The 19101-nt window shown below is 53.2% G+C and overlaps 1 protein-coding gene across 1 annotated transcript in view; it reads left to right on the forward strand.

Moving 5' to 3' along the window:
* Positions 1 to 6575: 6575 nt before the first annotated feature.
* OTOA (otoancorin) overlaps positions 6576 to 19101 on the forward strand; it is a gene marked incomplete at both ends in the record, with an annotated part of 56711 nt that continues 44185 nt past the window's right edge. The window contains 7 exons of the mRNA XM_079789141.1: positions 6576 to 6663; positions 7793 to 7821; positions 7912 to 7942; positions 8045 to 8072; positions 9696 to 9783; positions 12061 to 12192; positions 15713 to 15948. Coding sequence (XP_079645267.1) covers positions 6576 to 6663; positions 7793 to 7821; positions 7912 to 7942; positions 8045 to 8072; positions 9696 to 9783; positions 12061 to 12192; positions 15713 to 15948 — 632 coding nt within the window. The remainder of the gene's footprint in view (positions 6664 to 7792; positions 7822 to 7911; positions 7943 to 8044; positions 8073 to 9695; positions 9784 to 12060; positions 12193 to 15712; positions 15949 to 19101) is intronic.

Here is a 19101-nt window from a genome sequence, read left to right on the forward strand (position 1 = left end):
GCCTGGCCATTCCAACACCAAGGTCTGAAATAAAATCCAAATCCAGTTCAATCAGCCCGGTATCCTACAAGCTGGACAAGTTAGCGCATTTTGCATTATAGTAATGAAAATGGTAGCTTTTCTTGGGGGTGGGGGGCGTGGAGGGAATCTCCAAGTTGGTATCTGCAGGCCCATACGTAGGTGTCTGTGGTACAGATCTCAGGCAGAGCCGCTTCGCAGGCAGTAAAACTCCATGTCACTGTGAGTTGTTGGTTTGCGTCTGGGATGGAATGCTCAGCGGTGGCGGAACCTCCCGGTATCTTTGCAAGTTTCCTAGGAAATGAAATGTTTCTCATCCGTACGGTGAGCGACTGGTCCTGGCTCCCCGCTGACAGTCCCGGGCGGGGGAAGTGGGCTGCTGGTAATGTCTCAGGAAACTGTTCATTTAAGGCTTGTGGTTATTTTTGCGCTTTCATTTTAGGTTCCAACCAGGTGGTCCTGCTTGCCTGATTTCCAACCCCCGAGCCCCCGCAGCCAATGGGGGGTCCAAGGGGCGGGGTGCAGGGAGAAAGCCATTGACTCCCTAATCACCATTGCCCTGCTTGGCCTTTCAGTCCTCTTGGCCAATCTCCTAAATGAGAACGATCCAAAGGACTTTCATTCAAACCCACGGCTGGGTTTCCTTGGAATGGGCTTCCTCAGTAATGGTAAACTTCCCTGCAGAGTTACTGGGAGGCTGTGCCAGAGGCACAAGAAGCTCATTGTCCGGGAAACTGGAGAAGGTGACTGAGGCCAGTGCCCAGGGCAGCAGACCTAAGGGCAGGGCGAAAACAGGAGCCACAGAGACCCAAACCCGGTAGACTTTGTGGGAGGCTGGGAAGACGTCCTGGGGCAGGATGGGTGGGTAAGCGCATCTACCAAGTGCTTTGAAACCCAGAGTGGAAGGTGCAGCTTTGGTGTCTGGAGGTTTCAGAGGTTTCAGTTTGTTTTTGTCACTGTTTGCAGAGTTGGTTGTGGAAGCCCCTTGGGGGATAAAGAATCTGTTTGCATAACAGGCTAGACCACACCAGGGAACGCTCCACGGAAGAACTTGGATGCCTCTGAAACACTCTGGGAAGTTGAGCATTTGGGGTTCCCGTCAAGTTCCTGTTAAGAGGGGGTATCTGCATTTGGGGTGTAAGCATAGTGTAATTCCCAGACTTCACCTGACCTGACCCGGGAGCGGCTCCGGAGTGGTCCCCCCTTCTCCACTTGACCTTGAGGACACCAAATCCTCATGCTTTCCTCTGAGCCCTCTGCCCGTTCCTCACAGCCCCCACTCCCATTCCTCTGCACCTGTCCACCCTCTTATTTCATTTTAAAAATATATACATTTTTGTAGTTGATAGTATTACAGGTGTTTCCTATTTCCACCCCACCCATAATCCCCCTTCTCCAAGCCCCTACCCACCTGCCCAGGTCTTCCCCACCCTATTGCCCGGGTCCATGGGCTATGCATAGCTCTCTATATAAAAGCCAGGGACCTGAACGCCATAATGACCGGTGGCTATGATGCCCGCTGGAGCCAGCCAACTGGCCAATCTGGGGGTGGGGCCGGCTAGCCAACTGCCTGCGGCCCCTCACCCAGCCATCTCCGCCCCCGATGGCCCCGCACCCCATTTGGGGGTGGGGCTGACCAGCCAACCTCCCACGGCCCCTCCCCCCAGCTGGCCCGGCCCTGATTGAGCCCTGATTGGCAGGCCTCCGGACAACCTCCTGCTGTCTCCTCCTCCCGACAGGCCCAGCCCTGACCCACCCCAATTAGGGCCGGGCCGGCAGGACCCCACCCGTGCTTGAATTCATGCACCGGGCCTCTAGTAACAATATAAGCGCTTTGGTTTATGTCTTATTGTCCCCCCATTTCCACACCGAGGTATGTCAGTCTGTTCCATGCCTCCATGCTTCAGGTCTTACTTTGTTGGTCAATTCATTTTGTTGATTAGATCCCACAAATAAGTGAGATCATGTGATATTTGTCTTTCTCAGTTTGGCTTGTTTCACTTAGCATAATAGTCTCCAGGTCCATCCAGGCTGCCCCAAAGGGTAAGAGACACCTCCTTTTTACAGCTGCATAGTATCCCATTGTGTAAATGTCCCACAGCTTTATTATCTATTCACCTTCTGATGGGCACTTGGGCTGTTTCCAAATCTTAGCTATGAACATAGGGGTACATATATTCTTTCTGATTGGTGTTTTGGAGGTTTTAGGATATAGTTCCAGAAGTGGGATCACTGGGTCAAACAGAAGTTCCATTTTTAATTTTTTGAGGAAACTCCATACTGTTTTCCACAGTGGGTCTTTTTTTATTCCATATGAATTTCTAGGTCTTTGAAATGTGCCATTGGTATTTTAATGGAGATTGCATTGAATCTATAGATTGCTTTGGGTAGTATAGACATTCTAATTATTTTGATTCTATCAATCTATGTAAGTGATGTACTATTAGCTACTTTATCCTCAGATGACACTATGATGTGGGTACCATTATTTACTCCAACTTACAGATGAGAAAACAGAGGCCCAGAGAGATTAAGTAACTTGTGCAACATCACACAACTAGTAAGTGGTGGAGATGAGATTCAAACCAGGCATCTGGCTTCTCAGTCCCTGCTTTTCTTTTCTCTTTTGAAATAAACGTTTGTGCAGTATAATTGATATTAAAATAAAATACATCCACCTAAAGTGTACAGTTCAGTGAGATTCGATAAGTGTTTGTACATATCTGTATAACAGCCACCACCACCAAGATATAGTAATTTCACCCCATGAAGTTTCCACGTGCTCTTTTGCAATAAACTCCTCCCACTGTACATCCCTGTGTCCCAGGCACTCCTGATTTGCTTTCTGTTACTGTAGATTATTTTGTCTGTCCTAGAGTTTCATATAAATTGAACTATGCAATATGTACTCTTTTGGATTGGCTTTTGTTTGGATTACATTTTTGAGGGCATCCATATTCTTACTTAAGTTAGTTTATTCCTCTTGCTATGCTTATAATGTGATATTTTTCTTTGGATGCTTTAAAAATGTATTTTTTAAAAATAATTATAGATTCACAAAAAGTTGCAAAAGGCGGAAAAAAATGATAAGACCCACATGTCCTCTTTCCCCAAACTCCCCCATGGTTACATCTTACATAACTGGTATAGGAGCAAAACCAGGAAACTGGCATTGGTATAGTCTAATCCATAGAACTTACTAGGATTCACCAGTTGTACATGCACTGATTCTTATTTGCATTTGTACACAGTTTTTACAGTTTTGTCACATGTGTAGATTCATGTAACCACTACCCTATTCAAGATCCAGACTGGTCCATGACCACAGACTCCTTTGTGCACCCTTAATAGCCACACTTTTCTTTCCCCATGGCAAACACTGATCTTTTTCAATCCTGCAAATTTATGGTGTGTAACCTTTGTGACTGCCTTTTTTTTTCACTCAACATAATTCCCTTGAGGTCCATTCAAATTACTGCATATCCATAGTTTATAGTATTGCATGGCGTGGACATACCACAATCTGTTTAATCATTCACCAATTGAAAGATATTTGAATTGGTCCCAGTTTTTTACTATAATGAATAAAGCTGCCATAAACATTTGTGTACAGGCTTTTATGTGAATACTAGTGGCCCGGTGCATGAAATTTGTGCATGGAGGGGGGGTTCCCCTCAGCTCAGCCTACACCCTTTCCAATCGGGGACCCCTTGGGGGATGTCTGACTGCCGGTTTAAGGCCTAAATTGGTAGTCGGACATCCCTCTCACAATCTGGGACTGCCGGCTCCTAAACGTTCACCTGCCTGCCTGCCTGATCACCCCTAACTGCCTCTGCCTGCATGCCTGCTTGATTGCCTCTAACCTCTCTGCCTGCCTGCCTGATCACCCCTAACTGTCTCTGCCTGCCTGATCGTCCCTAACTGCCCTCCCCTGCTGGCCTGATCTCGCCCCCAATGGCCCTCCCCTGCTGGCCTGGTTGCCTCCAATGGCCCTCCCCTGCAGGCCTGATCTCGCCCCCAACTTCCCTCCCCTGCTGGCCAATTTGGTTCTGATTGGTCGGTTTCTATGCCAGTCAGCGTCAAAAGATTCACCTCCTAGGCAGCCATTGGCTCTTCACAGTTCACCCAGATTTGGTTCTGATTGGTCAGTTTCTATGCCAGTCAGTGTCAAAAGGTCTGCCTCCTAGGCAGCCATTGGCTCCTCACAGTTCACCCAGATTTGGTTCTGATTGGTCGGTTTCTTTGCCAGTCAGCATCTCTGGGCCTATCTCCAGGCCTGATCAGAGAGGCGGGGTCACCACGGCAACCCAGCACTGACTGCAGGACTGACTTCTGGTGTTTGGTCGAGCCTTCGATGGGTCGTTACGGACCCTGGCTTTTTGTATATTACGATAGATTTTCATTTCTCTGGGATAAACTCCCAAGAGTGCAGTTGCTGGGCTATGTGTTAAATGCATGTTTAGTTTTAGAAAAAACATAAACTATTTTTCAGAGTACCTGCACCATTTTATTTTCTCACCAGCAATGTATGAGGATTCAGTTTCTTTGCATCCTTTCCAGAATTTAGCATTATCACTTGAAAACATTTTTTTTTTTTTTGCCATCTGGTAGATCTATAATGATTTTACGGTTTTAATATTTATTTCCCTAATGGCTAATGATGTTGAATATCTTTTCATGTTCTTATTTGTCTTCTGGATATCCACTTTGGTGAAATGTCTGCTCATGTGTTTTGCCTATTGACTAATTGGATTGTTTATCTTTTTTACGGTTTAGTTTTGAGAGTTCTTTATATATTCTAAATTGATTGTTGTGTGTGTGTGTGTGTGTGTGTGTGTGTGTGTGTGCGCGTGCCATTGTTTTTTTGGGGCAGTTTGATTATGATGTGCCTTAGTGTGGTTTTCTTTGTTTCTTCTGCTCGGAGTCTGTTGAGCTTCTTGGATTTGTGGGTTTATAGTTTTATGAAACTTGATAATATTTTGGCCATTGTTTCTTTAAATATTTGTTCTGCCGCCCTCTTTTTTTCCTGGGACTCTAATTACATGCATTTTAAATGTTTCATAGTGTCCCCAGCTGTCTCCTCAGTTCAGTGAGACCTGTAGGCTCTGTTGGGGTTCTCCCTCCTTGTGCTGCGGCGTGGAGACCCCAGGTAGTGAGCTGGAGAACTTGCAGAGCTCCGTTTGTTTAAGTGGAAAGAAAAACCTAAGTAGGGAAAAGCCCAGTTCTCCCCTTCTTTGTTTGTTCCTGTGAGCCTGTCACCTGTGTGTCTCCTTTACCACTCCACACGGAACACTTCATCTGGTCACTAAATGTGTGAAGGTTTCCCCCCACACTAGGCAATTCTGTGATGCCGGTGGGTGTCCTACACTTTAACTAAATTCTGACACTATCTGGAGAAAACGTCAGACCCCACAGGTTAAGGGCTCAGTCCCACCAAACCTCTTTACCCCATTCAGATGCAAATTACGAGTGGTAGGTCCCCAGGTTACACACAACTTCTGTCTGACTTGCTTACAGATCGGAGGTCCCCACCTCGCTCCTGATGTGTGATGAATTTGGTAGAGCAGCTCACAGAGCTCAGGGAAATACGCATGTTTAGTGACCAGTTTATTAAAGGACACGATAGAGGATGCAGATGGGCAGCTAGGTGAAGAGCTACACAGGGAGAGGTTGGGAGGGTTCTGAGTCCAGGAACTTTTGTCATGTGGCGTTAGGGTGCCCCACCCTCCAACTTGGGCGATGTCTGAACCATGTACTATGGGGATCTCCCTCCTTTTGGCTGATCAGCCATTAACTTCCATTCCAGCCTCTCTCTGGAGGGTGGGGGTAGGCCTGAACATTCCAGGCTTTATATCATGGCTTAGTCTTTCCGGTGATCAGATCCCATCCGGGAGCCGTCCAGGAGCCACCTAGAATTGCCTTCATGGAACAGAGGGTGCCCCTGGTGCTCTTGTCACCCAGGAAATTACAAGGATATTGGGGCTCTGTGCAGGAGCCAGGAACAGAGACCAATATACACTGAGTGGCCAGATTATCATGATCTCTGAACGCATAATAATCTGGCCACTCAGTGTATTTAGCCATTTTAGGGGGTATGTAGTGGTATCTCATTGTGGGTTAAATTTGCATGTTCTGATAACTAATGATGTTGGTCATCTTTAATGTGCTTATTGGCGATTTGTATTTTTTAAATAAAGTTTATATATTTCTACATTTCCCCCCATTGGCTATCTTCTTCTAACTGAATTGCAAGAGTTCTTTTATATTCTGGACATAAATTCTTTGTCAGATACAACAGAGCCCTTGATTTGAAGCACTCCTCTTGCTTGATTGAGGGGAACGGGAGGGAAGGTAAGACTTTAAATAGGAGAGAGAGACTAGGACAGGGGTTTAGATGGGCAAAGGAGATGGAATTTTAAAATTATTTTGAAAAAACCTCAAGGGATTCTGGGTCTATTTGTCTTCCCCTTTTGTCTGCTGAATCTTTTTCATATATTTAAGTAATCAAACTGGAATTATTGATATACGATAATTGTGCTTGAATTAATTGCAGGAGGATGTCTCTGGAACCTAGGACATATGCGCCCGTCCTTTTCCTTTTTCTGAGCCATGGAGTGGCAAGTCTCAGTGCAAATTCCAGCCAGGGTGAGTCCCAAGGGAGGAAACCTCTCCTGGTGTTCACACATCCTGGGGGATGGAGAGGGGATGGGCCGGATTAGGTCCTTGCTGCTGGAAGGTATTCTGGAGTGTGTGTGCACAGGTGTGTGTGTGCACAGTGTGTGTGTGCACAGGTGTGTGTGTATACAGGTGTGTGTGCACAGGTGTGTGTGTGTGCACAGGTGTGTGTGTGTGTACAGGTGTGTGTATACAGGTGTGTGTGCACAGGTGTGTGTGTGTTTGTACAGGTGTGCGTGTGTGTGCACAGTGTGTGTGTGCACAGGTGTGTGTGCACAGGTGTGTGTGCGTGCACAGGAGTGTCTGTGTACAGGTGTGTGTATACAGGTGTGTGTGCACAGGTGTGTGTGTGTACAGGTGTGTGTGTGTTTGTACAGGTGTTTGTGTGTGTGCACAGGTGTGTGTGCACAGGTGTGTATACAGGTGTGTGTGCAAGGTGTGTGTATACAGGTGTGTGTGTGTGCACAGGTGTGTGTGCACAGGTGTGTGTGTGTACAGGTGTGTGTGTACAGGTGTGTGTATACAGGTGTGTGTGTGTGCACAGGTGTGTGTATACAGGTGTGTGTGCACAGGTGTGTGTATACAGGTGTGTGTGCACAGGTGTGTGTGTGTACAGGTGTGTGTGCACAGGTGTGTGTATACAGGTGTGTGTGCACAGGTGTGTGTGTGTGTACAGGTGTGTGTGTACAGGTGTGTGTGCACAGGTGTGTGTGTACAGGTGTGTGTGCGCACAGGTGTGTGTATACAGGTGTGTGTGCACAGGTGTGTGTGCACAGGTGTGTGTGTGTACAGGTGTGTGTGCACAGGTGTGTGTATACAGGTGTGTGTGTGTGCACAGGTGTGTGTATACAGGTGTGTGTGCACAGGTGTGTGTGCACAGGTGTGCGTGCAGGAGCACCTGTAGGGTTTCCCCAGTTATTCTAAAAGGGGTTTTCAGACCAAGGTTTTCTCACACTGGGCACATATAGGTGCAGGTGTGACTAAAACTCCCTGTAATTTTCCTCCACAGCTTTTAGGGGGATTCTTATCCGAACCCACATTTGTATCTTGGAAGGTTACACAGCTCAGTTCTAGCTGTGCATTCATTGCTTTCTTACAGGTTTGCATCCATTGCTGCAGAAAATGGCAGTGAGTATTCCTCTCTTTCTTTCTTTTTTAACCCAAACCTCCTCTCCAGTTTTAGATGTTATACTTAACTGTTGTCTCTTTGCCTTTTAGGAAGAAGTAATAGATGGAAACTATCTGAATGGTAATGTCCCCACCTGCTGCTTCTAAGAATTTCACACCGAATGTGCCCGATCTCTCTGGAGCGACTCGATTTTAAGCATCTTTCATTTTATTCCCATTCTAGCATTTCTGGATCTCATACAGTTTCAAAGGTAACCTGCCCTTGTGGGGGCGGGGGTAGATTTTTAGTAAAAGTTCTTTATGAAAGTCTCTCAGTTGTAAAAAGTAATACACACGCATTACAAACCATGTCACCCGAAGCACGCGTGTGTTTTTAAGTAGACACCGTTGTTCCACCAGCTTATTCCTCTGCTCGGCGCAGGGACTGAGTTTACTGAGTGCTCGCTGTCGGAGTGCTTGATGCACAGAAACACGCCGGGCCCTGCAGCGCCCGGGCGGCCCTGCTGCTGTCCCACTAGGCGGATGATGACACCCAGGCCCAGGGGGTGCGTCCGGCCACGCAGCGGGAAGGGGGGCCCCACCCATGGCCTTCACCGTGGTGTCGTCCGTGCTGCGGACGGCGTGTGAGAGGCCTGGGGCCCAGGGCAGGGTCCTGGAGGGTCCTGTGGAAGGACAGCTGCCAGCAGATAGTTGTTCTGCCGGGAGTGTCTGAGGGAGAAGCAGGGGCCGTGGGGCCTCCCGACGGGGCGCCCAATAGCTAACGTGATCGATGCCCGTAAACCCTCCTCCCTAAGACGGCTCCAATGGGTAGTTTTGGGTATATTTTTTCAGGCTAAAGTGTTGATTTATTAATTTGTTATCCATTCGTCACTTATAACAAAAACGGGCTTATGAAGGCCTTCTAGTGGCTTCCAGCAGGAGGCGTCACCGCGGCAGGCACGCCTCTGTCTGGAGCAGGCGCCTGGCCGTGCGCCCCTGTGGGGAATGGTCCTCCGCTGGGCGCCGCCGGCCCGCTGGCCTGGCACCGACTGCTGGGTGTGAGCTGTTTCCAGCGTGTGGCTGTTGCGAACGGAACCGTGCGTTTTCTGAGCTGGCACCGTTTGAAGCACTCTCCCTGTGTAAGCAAATTGAATCCTGACAATGCATAACACAGAGAGGGAAACCGAGGCACAGGACAAGTCAGTGAGTTGCTGAAGGCCGCGCAGTTGAGTGACTGAGCCAGCATTCAGATCTGGGTTCCGAGCCCACGCTCCGCAATGCTATTCCAGCCTCTCATGGTGCACACTGCTCCTGTTTTTATTTATTATTATTGTTATTATTTTTATTAATTTAAAAATATTTTTATTGATTTCAAAGAAGAAGGTTGAGGGAGAGAGACACAGAAACATCAATGAAGAGAATCATTGATTGGCTGCCTCCTGCATGCCCCACATTGGGGATCAAGCCCGCAACCTGGGCATGTGCCCTGACTGGAATTGAACTTCAGTCCACAGGCCGACACTCTATCCACTGAGCCACACCAGCCAGGGCCTGTTTTTAAACTTAATTTAGTGAGGACGCCTTTCAGGTTCACCGGTTTGAGCTGCAGTTGGTTTAGGGGGATTGCCGTGGGAGCTGGAATGTTGCTCACAGCGCAGAGGTTGATCATTGTCCTTGGGAGAAGAGGATCCAGGCGGATTCCTAAACTGGAAACTCCCCCTGGCCCCACCCACTGTGTCCCCTTCCTCCGCACACACAGTTTCTAGCCTCCCAGCACCCCCCCCCCCACCCCCATCCTCTGACTCCCACCCCGGGTCACTCAGCTAGCAGGAGAGCTGCCTGTCCCGGGGGAGGGAGCTGCCTGGTGACCTTCTCCCGTCTGTCTCTGACCGAAGCTCCCACCTGTGGACGGCAGACCTGTCCCACGCAGTCCTGGCCTACCTGAACGCGCGGAACGCGGCCTTCACCGCCCCCAGCCTGCAGGTGAGTGTCCAAGCCCATCCCCATGTGCTCCCTGTGCTCAGGGGGTGCAGCCGCAGGCCAGGGAAGTGGAGAGTGGGCCCGGCGTAGAGCTAGTCTTCGCCCCCAAGGAAACGTGTTCTGTCCCGTTTTTCTTAAAACACGATACCAGTTCTTTGTCTACAGTAGCTTTTGTCTTTCCATCTTTGATGGAGACATGTTGCATTAGGGTATAAGCTAAGCTGAGCTGCCGTAACAAAGAGACCCCAAATTACAGCGCTCAGACAATTCAGTTTATTTCTGTCTATGTAATAGTCCACAGCTAAGCCGGAGACCAGAGAGGATATTTCAAAAGACCGTCCTGAGACCAGGCTCCTTCCAGCTTACCACGTTGTCCTTCTCTAGGGCTGATGCCCAAATCCTGAAGCAGCACACCCATTCTCCACCCGAGGCGGGGAGGCGGGGGGAGAGGAGAGGCGGTGGGGGGAGGCAGGAAGTGAAGGTGGGCATCTTTTCCTTTAAGGATGTGACCTGCACTCCCACACTTCCTTCTGCTTACCTCCCTTCGCTCCCAGTCCATGGTCACGTTACTGCAGGCCTTTCTCAGAGGCTTGGACGCGTGGGATTCTAATGCTGAAAGGAACAACAGGGGAATAAGAATCAGTATCTCGGTCATGCATCCAAGAAATATTTTTCTTCACTTTTATCTCAACTACAAGCAAAATCATGTTAATCGGTGGCCGTGGATCTGTCTCTGGTGGCAGGGGCCGGTGCGCCGGTCTTCCATTGCACTGGGAAGAGCACACACAGGAAATTGAGGGGTACTCTCCCAGGATTCAAGAACTATTCTCTGCGAGTGTCCCCCCCACGTCCCGCGTGGTTCAGGGTTCAGGTTCAGGGTTCGGGCTCTGGAGGAGGCCGCACGGAAATGAAAGAGACTAGAAAATAATAATTTGGAAATATTGGGGGCCAGGCGGGAGCCCAACTCAAGGGGAAGGACTCCACCCCGCTCTGGCCTTGCTGTCCCTTTTATTCAGGTTTTGGGATACACCCATAGCCCTTAGGCCGGCAATTCCAATAATAGCCAATCAGCAAGGATTTACATAAAACTAAAAGGTGGTAGTTGCTTTAGCTACCATTGTCTCAACTAGACAGTGGGTGGTTGGCTCTGACCTTTCAGAGCTTCAAGGTTGACCAGCCTTCCGGGTTCCTTGTCCACACCTCTCTGCCAGTGAGGACAATGGGCAGCTTCCCACAATTCTCTGATTCAGCAAAGAATTCATGTCATGGATGAGTGACGTTCTGACATCTCTGTTGTTTCCATGTTTACTTGATGAAAACAAAAATATCAGCCAACACGCGCAGCTGCACGTCTCGGAGAGCTGGTTGGTAGCCGTTCACCAGGGCACCGGCCGCCGCCGCAACTTTATCTCTGCTGCTCATCAGTCTGAGGCAATTAAGACAAGAAATGCCTGACCCTTTGTCTCTAGCATGTGGTTTCTCGTGAAATACATATATACATATTAGTATTATACTACCTGTCTTCATGTATATGTAAATATACTAGATATTGAGCGAATGAATGATAATACTGTAATACTATCATTGAACAACAAACAAACAAAAAGTATAAGTATGTCCCATGCAATATTTGGGATATGCTTATGCTAAAAAAGTTATTCGTTGCTTACCTGCAATTTAGACTCAACTGGGCATCCTGAGTTTTCTCTAGCAAACTGGTGAAGTAACTTGCCCAAGGCCACACAGCTAGGACGTGGCGAGGTGGGGCTGTGCGCATGGGCTGTCTGGCTCCGGAGACCACCTTTGCCCGTGCCACCGGCTCCTGGCCTTTCTGGAGCGGCTCTGTTTGAGGGCGCTGAGGAGGAACTCCCCAGGGAGCGGAGGGAATCTGGCCGGAGAGGCTGCGGAGGAATGTGTTCTTGCTCCCGGAATGCTTGTCTTGCCCTCGTAGCTTGGGGCCTGGGCGAGTGCCCACCTGGGGGTAAACTTTCTGGACCTGAAACCCCACCCCCCCAGGGAGCAGGCAGGCATGGGGAAGTGGGCTGGCTGGTGGGCGGCGAGCTGGTTGTCCAGGTGGGGCGCGCCCAGCATTGCCAAACCTTGGTGTTTTTGGAGAGCAGCTGGCGATCTGAATTGCTGTGGGAACGCCCTTCTCTAAATGCTGGCAGCTGATGACACCTCCTGCTTGCGGCCTCTGCAGGGTAGGAGGTGGCGGGCTGGCTGCGCTGTGTGCTGGCCGCTCCCGTCCTGCCCTCACGCACCTCTTCACACCATGTCCAGGCAGCCGTGGAGCACCACCTGGAGCAGCGTCTGTACCGGCCCCAGCAGCTGCGGGAGGCCCTGCGGGGAGCCGACGCCCAGCAGTTCCGCACCGCCATGCAGTGTGTCAGGGAGGACAAGAAGGACCGCTGGGTGAGGCTTCCCAGGGGGGAGGCAGGGCCCGCCGTGCGTGCTGAGTTGACGCGAGTTGAGCCTGATTCAGGTTCTGAGCTTTCTTTCTTTTTTAAAAATATGTTTTTATAGATTTTAGAGAGAGAGGAAGGGAGAGGGCGAGAGAGAGATAGAAACATCCATGATGAGAGAGAACCATGATCGGCTGCCTTCTGCACGCCCCACCAGCGATGGAGCCCGCAGCCCGGGCATGTGCCCTGACTGACCCGGAATCCATCCAGTGACCTCTTGGTTCCTGGGTTGACGCTTAACCACTGAGCCACCCCGGCCAGGCCTGCCCTGACCTTTCCTGTCTCCTTCTCCCTCCCCACCCCCTGGCAGTTTTTCACTTTCTCTGAAGATCAAAGGAAGAGCCGTCTGATTCACATTCTCATGGCATGGCGGGCCTCCAGTGGGTTGGCTTAATGGACACGTGTGAATGGGTGCTATGCCCCCAGGGACACTGGGTTCAGAGACGAAAGACTGTGTCCCTGACCTCAAGGAGTTGACAGTCTGGAGTGGAGACAAAAAGCAGATCATTTTCACAAAAGTTGGTGATGTGAGAGCAAAGCCCGGCCTCAGACCCAGAGAGCCCGTGGGCCCGGTCTCAGACCCAGAGAGCCCGTGGGCCCGGCCTCAGACCCAGAGAGCCCGTGGGCCCGGCCTCAGACCCAGAGAGCCCGTGGGCCCGGCCTCAGACCCAGAGAGCCCGTGGGCCCGGCCTCAGACCCAGAGAGCCCGTGGGCCCGGCCTCAGACCCAGAGAGCCCGTGGGCCCGGCCTCAGACCCAGAGAGCCCGTGGGCCCGGCCTCAGACCCAGAGAGCCCGTGGGCCCGGCCTCAGACCCAGAGAGCCCGTGGGCCCGGCCTCAGACCCAGAGAGCCCGTGGGCCCGGCCTCAGACCCAGAGAGCCCGTGGGCCCGGCCTCAGACCCAGAGAGCCCGTGGGCCCGGCCTCAGACCCAGAGAGCCCGTGGGCCCGGCCTCAGACCCAGAGAGCCCGTGGGCCCGGCCTCAGACCCAGAGAGCCCGTGGGCCCGGCCTCAGACCCAGAGAGCCCGTGGGCCCGGCCTCAGACCCAGAGAGCCCGTGGGCCCGGCCTCAGACCCAGAGAGCCCGTGGGCCCGGCCTCAGACCCAGAGAGCCCGTGGGCCCGGCCTCAGACCCAGAGAGCCCGTGGGCCCGGCCTCAGACCCAGAGAGCCCGTGGGCCCGGCCTCAGACCCAGAGAGCCCGTGGGCCCGGCCTCAGACCCAGAGAGCCCGTGGGCCCGGTCTCAGACCCAGAGAGCCCGTGGGCCCGGCCTCAGACCCAGAGAGCCCGTGGGCCCGGTCTCAGACCCAGAGAGCCTGTGGGCCCGGCCCTGCCTCAGACCCAGAGAGCCCGTGGGCCCGGTCTCAGACCCAGAGAGCCCGTGGGCCCGGCCCGGCCTCAGACCCAGAGAGCCCGTGGGCCCGGCCTCAGACCCAGAGAGCCCGTGGGCCCGGCCTCAGACCCAGAGAGCCCGTGGGCCCGGCCCGGTCTCAGACCCAGAGAGCCCGTGGGCCCGGCCTCAGACCCAGAGAGCCCGTGGGCCCGGCCTCAGACCCAGAGAGCCCGTGGGCCCGGCCCGGCACCTCGAGGCTGAGATTCCCGGTCAGAGGCAGGTCGTGGGCCAGTGTCCCCAGAAGGAGTTGAACCATTTACACATTTTCACCATCACGGGTTTACTTTAACGTCTGTGATTAAAATAGAATGGAGACATTGAACCTGTGAGCTTGTAGTAGAAATGTAGTGTTTCCTTCTGAAATGAACTGAACTTTGTAAAAAAAGAGTTTGTTAAAAGATACAGAGTAAATAATAGAAAAGGAAGTGCCAGTTTAGGCAAAATGGGGATTTCCAGGAAAACGATACTGATGAATGTGCATTGGGGCTTACCACGTGCCAGGCCTGTTCCCGGGGACTGGCCCGGAAGCTGTTTCTGAAAGGCCTGGCATCGGTGTTTGAGGCTTTGCAGGCCGCGCAGTTTGCTGCGGCTCACCGTGCCCGGGAGCAGGCCGGCCGCCGCAGGGGCAGGTGGCGGGCGTGGCCGTGCTCCTGTAACACTGTCCCCCGAAGCGGGCGGTGGGCTTGTGGGCCGCGGTCTGCCAGCAGTGCTCTCAAGACGGAGCCTGTGCGGGCGCTGGATTCCCTCAGGGCCTCCTGAAATGGGGCCATAGGAATCTTACCGTTTCCGTACTCAGAGGAGGAGATGAGCGGGGAGAGATTGGGCCGTCACCTCAGGCTTAAAGGCATGGCCTCCAGGTCTGCTGAGAGCCTGCTGGCCTCGGCTGAGCCATGGGCCTTCTCAGAGTAATGCGTTAAATCTGTAAAATAAAATACAATGGCGACAAAGGAAGCCAATTCTATTGAAATACATTCATCAAAATGTGTAAATATAACCTCTGTGGCATGTCTCCTGAGCACCTTACATGTATTATCTCATTCAAGGTGGGTTAGAGGTGGGCACTGATTCTATCTCATTAAAGAGGAGGGACGCAGACCTTAAGGGTGAAGTGGTTAGGAACACACACAGAGCAAGCGCAGGGCCTGGGGTTGAATCTGATGCCTGGCCCTCGGACGCATGGGCTTACCCTATAGGAGGGCCGTGGGCATCTCTGAGAAGACACACTGTGGGCACAGCGCGTGGTGCGTGGTCAGTGCTCAGTAAATGGTGGCTGTTATTTTCGGAGGGTGTGTTGGGTGAAGGACAGTGGGCCCAATCAGGGGTGACAGCCCTGTCAGCATTACTGGGTTCTGTGGCTCACAGGAGTCATTCATTCACTCATTCATTCATTCATTCAGTCAGTCATTCAACAGCTTATTTCTCAAGGTTGTCTATGTACCAGGCATTCTACTGGACACATGGCTTGGGCCTCAAGGACGCCCCTGGATCAACCCCACACTAGAATCAGGTCCAGGGCTCCAGCCCACCCAGTGAAGTCAGATGCTACAATGGTGCTGGGCGCCTGCCCAGTGAGGCTGCGGTGCTGACCGAGTTGACCACCGGCTTGGAGGAAAGTCAGCCCCATGAGCAACTCGAATGCATCAGAGAGTTTGGCTCAAGATGCTCCTAGGAGCACGTGCTGGGGGAGGACTGGTCTGACCAAGCAGCAGGAGATCAGAGAGGACATTAATGTGGCCCCTGAGCTCAGCCTTGGAGGATGAGCTGGGTTTCGGTAGGGGAAGGAGTTGGGAGGAATTCCGGCTGGAGCCAGGGCCAGTGGGGCAGTCATGGGCATCTCAGAACAGGCCGTGCCGGGTGGGTGAGCAGGTGGCGGCCTTGACTTGGTCCTGGGGGCGACGGCAGGTGGTAGAAGGCTTGCCATGCAGCGTGGGGTTACACAGTGGTCCTTCCTTTCCTCGCTGCTGCTAATGGGGTCCCTTCAGCGCCTCCGCATCGAGAGACAGCGCTCAAGACCCCTCCCCTTCTCCCCCCCCCCCCCCGTCCTCTCCCCCCCTCCCTCGCTTCCTTTATGCCTTTAGGAGCTGGAAGGCATCGTCGTTGACTTGGGAGCGATTCGGAGACAAGCCCTGCAGAGCCCGGGCGTGAACCGCAGCCTGCTCCTCATCACGCTGGAGAGGTGCTTCCAGGAGCTGAGCGCCCTGGAGTGTGTGGAGGTCCTGGGCGTGCTGCTGCGGGGGTCCCCGGGCAGCTTCCTGCAGCCCGGCCTCCCCGCCAGGCTGCCCCCCGGCCTGCGCCAGGACGCCTTCAGGAACCTGTGAGTCCCCCGCCCTCTCACTCCACTGGCCGCCGCAGGTTCTTGTGAGCGTCCAGGAGGTGACACAGGGTGTCCAAAAGTGCACCCGCACTGCGCGATGGCAAAGTCAGTGTTTGCTGACGGCCAGCCCATTTCAGCCTTTAGGAGAATCCACAGAAACGAGTACGTTTTGTCAGTGCCTGTTCCACCTGGTGACCCTGCTGGGCCAGGCGCTGCCGGTAACGCAGTGGCATCCCAACATCCACTTCGTGCGGTACCTGCGCCCTCAATTCGTCAGCTGTTGCCGGTTTTGTACCTAAACTTTATCTCTTATGTCTCCCCATACAAAAAAGTCTAGTGGATAAATTTTCTTTGTTCAAAGCTTATTCTGGCTTCACCCATTATTTCAAATCGGTTAGTCCTGAAAAGGAGTGAAAATTGAGCGCATTATGCGCTGTTAAAGCGTGTCTACATTTTTATACACACTTAGATATGAAGGCAATGTTCGTACTTCAGCTGCATTTTCAAACTTCCAGGAGCATTTTAGGATGAATTTCCTTTGTTCAAAGCTTAGCCTGGCTGAACAGAAAGAAGCATCAGTGGGGCTCTCAGCTGTGAAAGCGGGGTACATGTTTGGGACACCCTGTACGGCAGAGGGAAAGGCGGTGGGACAGGCCAGTGTGTGAGGTCGGGAACAGAAGCCGGAAGCCTGTGGAGTCTAGAGATGGTTGATTAGTGGCTTCCAAATCCCAGTCACTCCGGACCTCACGATTTCTGCCATGTCTATACCCAGCTGTGCTGTTATTTCCTTCCTGCTTTTCTGAGTAGGGACTCAATTTTTCCTTAGTATTTAGTTAAAAAGAAAATTTGATATCATTACTGCAAATGGGAAATGGGTATTATTTGTCTTAAGTAAAAGTAGTCATAAAAGTAAAGACGATAGCAAAACACGGTGCCACTCAATGCCAGCGACGCGTGCGGCTCCCGGTGCCCGAGTCCCTGAGCCCGGCCTCCTGTCGGTGAAAGGAGCTGGGCCTGAAGGCGCCCTCCCACCGACCCTCCTCCTGAGGGCGGGGCTGGCGGGTGCTGCGGGGTGGGGGTGGTGTGGGGGGGCTGGTGGGCACTGCAGGGTGGGGGGGCGGGGGTGGTGTGGGGGGGGCTGGTGGGCACTGCGGGGTGGGGGGTAGGGGTGGGGGTGGTGTGGGGGGGCTGGTGGGCACTGCGGGGTGGGGGTAGGGGGGGTGGTGTGGGGGGGCTGGTGGGCACTGCGGGGTGGGGGGTGGGGGTGGTGGTATGGGGGGCTGGTGGGCACTGCGGGGTGGGGGTGGGGGGAGGGGGGCAGCACCTCGTCATGAGAAATTACACCTTGGGTGCGGGACGCCAGTTAGAGGGTTGTGTCCGGGACTTGACAGGCCCTAGGCCAGCTCCCTTTATAATCACATCTCTTCATGGCCCTGAAGCGCTTTTCCAACCTGAAATGGTTTAGGAGACGGGAAGGACCAGGGACAGCAGCAGCGTGGGCGGGTCTGTGTGTGTTACTTTCAGCTCCGAAGGCGGCGGGGACCCAGGCTGAACTGGTGCCGACCTCGTCCCCGCTCCCGCTCCCGCTCCCGCTCCCGCAGGCTGATGTGCGTGGAGTGGACCGGAGAGAACGCCATTGGGAGAGGGGTTTTATGGCCGCTGCTCGTCTGAGTCACGTGTCAGAACCCCATTCAAACTGCTTTCGAAGCTCTTGTTCCCAGAGGGGATGATCGGACCCTGTAGTTGGGCAGTTTCAGGGCAGTTAAGGCCAGAAGCTCACACGGCGTCAGGACATCTGTGGACTGTTGTCCCCAGCTCTGCCGTCCGATGGGCCTGCGTCAGGCAGCCTCCCTCCCCTGCGAGCGAGGCCTGACGCCCGTCCTCAGAGCGCCCAGTCCGGAGGGCGAAGTCTCTTCCCTGCAGGTCCAAGCCAAGCCCCGACCTGATTCTCACTGGTCCAGACTGGGTCGCATGCCGTTCTTGGTCCAGTCACGGTTGTAAATGGAGCTAACACGCTCGATGCGTAGATGGGGTGACAGTCCCACTCGCACCTCCTGGGTGAACCAGGAATGGGAGAAATGTTTCTCCAAGAGCAATCGAGGCGCTTTGTGAGAAAGAGGGGTGTAGATGGCTACTGCAAAACTGCTATGGACCCTGAATCAGAGTGGGGAAAGGTTACGGATCTCGCGGACAGAAAGACAACGGAGTAATGCCGATCTAACATCCCGGTTCTCAGCGCTCGAGTGGGGGTCCGGAATATGCCCCCACGTCCCCTGAAGACATGCTAACGGGTCCTCTAAACAGCCTCCTCTTTTATGGATAAAGAACCCGGGGCCAACGAGGAGACGCCCCCACGGTGCCAGTTTTGTCCTTTTCCTACTCTGCCCCGTCGCCCCCCTTCTTGTGAGGATGAGGCCTCTAATCTTCCTCCTTTTCCAGATGGGGACCCTGAGGCACGAAGAGATGAACCCCCAGGTCAGACTGCAGGGACCGATGGGCGAGGTTCCCATGGAGGAGGCTCCCCATTTGCCCAGAACCCGGTGTGCCGCCCTCCCACCCCCTCAGGCCTGGGAAACCACAACAAACCAAAGAAGCCAGTGGAAACCAAACCACAGGAAGCAGATATTGAGGTGGACTTAAGGGACTGTTTGCTTGCTCACCTTGACCTGACTGGGACAGCGGCCAGGGGAAGTAAGCTCGGAAAGGCTGGGGACGGTCCGCTGGGGAGTGGGTTCAGTGGGTGGGTGGGGGGCAGGGGGACCCCGGGAGAGGAGACCCAGCTGCTTTGCAGGTGGAACAGGGTGGTGAGCTGCGCCTTGCTGTGAAGGGTCAACTCGTCTTAGGGCCAAATGGGACCGCAAGGAGGTGACGGCGACGCGGGTCCCAGGAGCGGGGTGGCGGGGAGACCAGGTGTCAGTGGCTGACAGGCACCCGGACACTGCGCGCCCAGCGGGTCTGTCAGCAGCGCGTCACAGTGACAGGTGAGGAGAGGACGCGGAGGGGCAGGGCCCGCACACGCTGCTGGCGAGAACGTAGAACGGGCAAGTACTTCGGAAAACAGTCTGGCCGATTCTCAAAAGGCTAATTGCGGGCTGCCACCTACCCAGCCACGTCCGTCCGGGTTTGCATCCAAGAGAAATGGAAGGATGTGTC

This window comes from Cnephaeus nilssonii (genome assembly GCF_951640355.1).
Source record: "Cnephaeus nilssonii genome assembly, chromosome: 2".
Lineage (NCBI taxonomy): Eukaryota > Metazoa > Chordata > Mammalia > Chiroptera > Vespertilionidae > Cnephaeus > Cnephaeus nilssonii.